Below are 4,446 nucleotides of genomic sequence, written 5' to 3' on the forward strand. Positions count from 1 at the left end.
CACTGAGATACCCAGTTACCTCCCCTTGATGTGTTATAAATGTTAAATAGTATGCAACTATTATCTGAGGAAGTCAGGGGATTCCAACAGATATGAAATGTATTTTTCCAGAAGAAAAATTAAAGTAGAATAGTGTATTGAAAAGAAAAAAGACATGTACTACTCTGTTCTTCTGGTAACATTTATCAAGTAAATTTATTACATTATATTTCAGATTCCTAATTTACAAAGAGAGGGAATCATAATACCTTGTAATTGTTTTATTATCTATATATAGGTTTTTGATCTTATTAAACATAGACATGGGATTCAATCAGTTTTCAATATTCAAACAGCTGGAAGAAATGGGACATAAAAGGGATGTTTGTGAAAGTCATGCAAACACATTACTTTCATTTTTAGGTTGTCTATTTCTTCCCTTTTTTAGGCTCTTCAATTCTTTGGGGTATCAGATTTACTGACTCCGTGAAGACAAATGATATCTAGTGAGCTGATCTTTGGTGTGGCCTTCTTTTTACAATGTGCCATTGGTATTGTAGGGAATTCATTGCTGCTTGTCCTTTATGTTTGTATCGCCTTCAAAAAGCCTCAAGAAAAGAAGCCCATTGATTTGATTCTTGCTCATTTGACTGTGGCCAATATGGCAACACTTTTTACCAGAGGCATTCCAGAAATCATGTTTTGTTTTGGGATGAGAAATGTTTTGAATGATTTGGGGTGTAAAGTAGTCTTCTACATTTATAGATTTTCACGGGGTTTTTCTGTATGCACAACAAGCCTTCTGAGCATGTTCCAGGCCATCATCATCAGTCCCAACAACTCTGTGTGGGCAAGAATCAAAGTCAAAGCCCACAAATACATTTTACATTGTTTCCTCTTTTTCTGTGTAACAAATGCATTGATATATATCAGGATCATTGAACACAATGAAGCAATAAAAAATGACAATATTTCCAGGTATAAGTATATATCACATATTTTCGGGGTGAGACCATTAAATGAGACCAAAGCTACAGCTGCATTTTTGTTTGGTATGACTGTTCATGACTTTATCTACCATTTGCTTATGGCATTGTCCAGTACCCACATGGTGCTTCTCCTCTATAGACATAGCAAGCAAGTGCAGCACATTTATAGCAATAGCAATTCCACTAGATCCTTCCCTGAAATCAAGGCCACTCAGACCATTCTCTTGCTTGTGAGCTTTTTTGTTTTATTCTACTGGATCAACAACTGTTGCACCTTATATGTGGCATATAGTTTTGAAAATAAAGTTGAGGTGGAAACAATTGGAGCCTTTTTTGGTGGATGTTACCCTGCCCTCTCTCCCTTATTGCTGATTGGCAGTGATAATCGTATTGGAAAACTTCATTTTATACCTGGGAAGGAGAAGAGGCATCACAAGGATTTCATGAATGGATTAGTCAATTATTGATTCTAATCTCCCCTCAATACTTCATGTGTTATGGTTTTCCAGTCAAAGAAAAAAATATAGGTTATAAACATGGAATTTTATAAAACCATATTTGAAAGAATTTATTGTCTCATATCTGGATTGTAAATGAAGTATCTTTCTCTTTCACCCCTCAGTGTGAAAATGATCATCATGAGGGCTAAGGCTCCTTTCAGTTTACTCTTACTAGATAACTCATCTTGGTAAGTTATAACACCATTATATGCCACAATTTCCTCCTTTGTGAAATGAAAGTTTTTAACTTGAAATATGATATCACTGCTACAGAGGCTACATGATATTGTGCTAAGAATATATGAATTAATTAAGTCCTAAGTATAATTCCTGGTTTTTGTGAATTACATAAAATAGTATAATATGCAATAAAATGATCAACAAATGCAAGTTATGTTGTTAAATGATAGGAAAAAAAAGAAAGACAAAAATATCATTTCTGAACCAAAGAAGCTCAAATTTTAACAGCAAAAAAGACATTGAAGGAAATATAGAATTATGTACAATAAATAGTGTAAATATCACATAAACTTAATAGGAATATTTTCATGGTACTGGAAATGGCCTATTGTGGAGAGAGTGGGATTTCTCTTGAATTCTGAGAGAAGACAGAGAATATATGTAAAAAAAATGTGAATTCAAGGGAAAGGGTATAGCCAGGTAGTGTCAGGGGAAAGAATATGATTTAGAAATATAGTATCTTTTGAGAGAAACAGCAAAAGTGCAGTGTCATTTGTAAAGGCAGAGGAGTAAAGGTTTTAGCAATCTGGAAAGGTCAGAATGGCTTCAATTTTGAGGTACATTGAATGCCACTTTGAGGATTCTGTATTTGATTTTAAATGTGATAAGAAGGAAATGGAATTTATTGAATAGAGGGATAACATGATCAGACCTGTACCTTAAGAATATAAATTAGATAGTTGAGTGGATGATGAACTAGAGTAGTAAAAGTCTTGAGGCAGAGAAACTAATGAGGAGGCTCTTACAATACATGCATGATGTGATGTATATACCTGCTTTTCAGAGAAGAAAAGGGGGAATTGGCAAAATACTTTAACAAAATAAAATCTAGAAATTAAGTCACATTATTGGATATAGGAGGTGAGAGGGAGATGAAATCTAATGCTCAGTTGTAATGATGGCTAATTTGTTTGATGGTGATATCCTCAATATTAATAGGAAGAAAAAGCAGAATTATTTGAGAGAAAAAAAGTTCAGTTGAGTTTAAGAGTTCTATGTGACATAGAGTTCAAGATATCTAATACAAGGGGATTTGAATGTAGATGTTAGGGAAAAGTTGGAGAAGTCGCTCTGAGAATCATCATCTAAGACATGATAATTGAATTACTTGTAGCTCATGAGGTTATGTATATAATGTTTAATGAAAATAAGAGGGCCTATGACAAAGTCTTGTGGGATGGTCAAGGTGATTAGAGATGACTTAAATAAATTTGGAGCAAAAAAAAAAGATGAAGAATAGGTGGTCAGACAGTTAAGAGGAGCACTGGAAGAGAGTATCAAGGAAACCTGGAGAAAACAGAGATTAAAGAGGGAATAAATGTTTATTCATTAAATAAAAAAAAAACCAAAAGAAGTGAAAATAAATGAGTTGAACAAGGGTCATACATTCTTGTTTTAGGAAAAAATATACAAACCTTTCTTTCAAAAGTTAAAAACCTCATTTTATTAAGAATCTAATATCCCCAAAGAAAGGAAATGACAGTGATTTCTACAAAGTCATACTTAGTTTCTAGAAAGGCCAAAATTAGAAACTTACTCTTCTAACTCCTAAAGGAGGACTCTATCCAAAGCCCCTTTTGCCCATAAGTTATTTAGCCATTCCAGTAAAAGGGATTAAAAAATTCCACTTGATGAGGGCTCATGCTTATTTAACAGTACCTGCCATCTCATTCTTTCAGCTCCAGTGGCTATAAAGAGATTCCATTCCTTTGTTTTATTGAAAAAAAATTAATTAATCAATTTAGAATATTTTGCCATTGTTACAAAATTCATGTTCTTTCCCTCAAGTCCCCCCAGCTCACCCTCCTTTCCTGGCACCGGATGTCGAATTCCAGTGGGTTTTACACAACCTATTTCCATATTATTGATAGATTCACTAAATTGATCATTAAGAGTCTACATTTAAAATACTTAACAATTAAAAGTATGTTGTAGAGAGTGAAAGAAAGAATTTTATCTAACTATTTAACTGAGAGAAAAAAGAGGAGAAATATTAAATAACTAGTTATAAGGAAAAATAATTAATAGTATTGGTAAATAAAGGGAAAGGATGAGAAATTGGAAAGTAGGCCTTTTATGTTAGAGGAAGAAGAGAACTTCTATAATTAGTGTTCAATAAGATATATAAAGCAAAATTTCCTGAATCAATAAATGATTATCATTAAAAGAAAAAAAGGAATAGAAGATATATTAGGCATATTAGAAACCAATGGAGAAAATATAAACGTTACTCTCAAAATTCTAAGTGTAGATAGATTAAATGATTCAATGAAACAAAAAAGTGACATTGGAGAAGAAAAAAAGATCCTATAATCTCCTGCTTATAAGAAACTCTTCAAAATAAATATATGCAGAATAAATGGAGAGGCAAAAAGAAATTTTCTACTAGGGGTTAACATAAAAAATCAGGAGTTGTTACATTCTAACTGATTAAGGTAAGACAAAAATATACAATATAGAAGGAAAAAAACTATGGTTGCTAAAATGAAACAGATAATAAACCAATATCAGTATTGAACCTATATGATCAAAATGCCTTAATATCTAAATTCATATTGTAAAAATTAACCAAGTTACAGGGAAATGCAAAATACAGGTAGTAGACTTGAATGTCTATTTCTCAATATTGGATGAATAAAAAAAATGGAGAAATATATACAGTTGAAGAAATTATTGATAAAATTAAAATTAAAAGATACTCCAAATATGACTGTTAGAGGACTTATTTATTTATTTGC

The 4,446-nt window shown here is 32.1% G+C and overlaps 1 protein-coding gene across 1 annotated transcript; it reads left to right on the top strand.

Annotated features, from left to right (window-relative positions):
- The first annotated feature begins 475 nt into the window (after positions 1-475).
- Positions 476-1,435, top strand: monDomV1R1289 (vomeronasal 1 receptor monDomV1R1289). Its single transcript, NM_001167375.1, is given in 1 exon segment — positions 476-1,435. A coding segment is annotated over 1 exon segment (960 nt).
- The last annotated feature ends 3,011 nt before the right edge of the window (positions 1,436-4,446 follow it).

Source organism: Monodelphis domestica, chromosome 2, assembly GCF_027887165.1.
Source record: "Monodelphis domestica isolate mMonDom1 chromosome 2, mMonDom1.pri, whole genome shotgun sequence".
Classification (NCBI taxonomy): Eukaryota; Metazoa; Chordata; class Mammalia; order Didelphimorphia; family Didelphidae; genus Monodelphis; species Monodelphis domestica.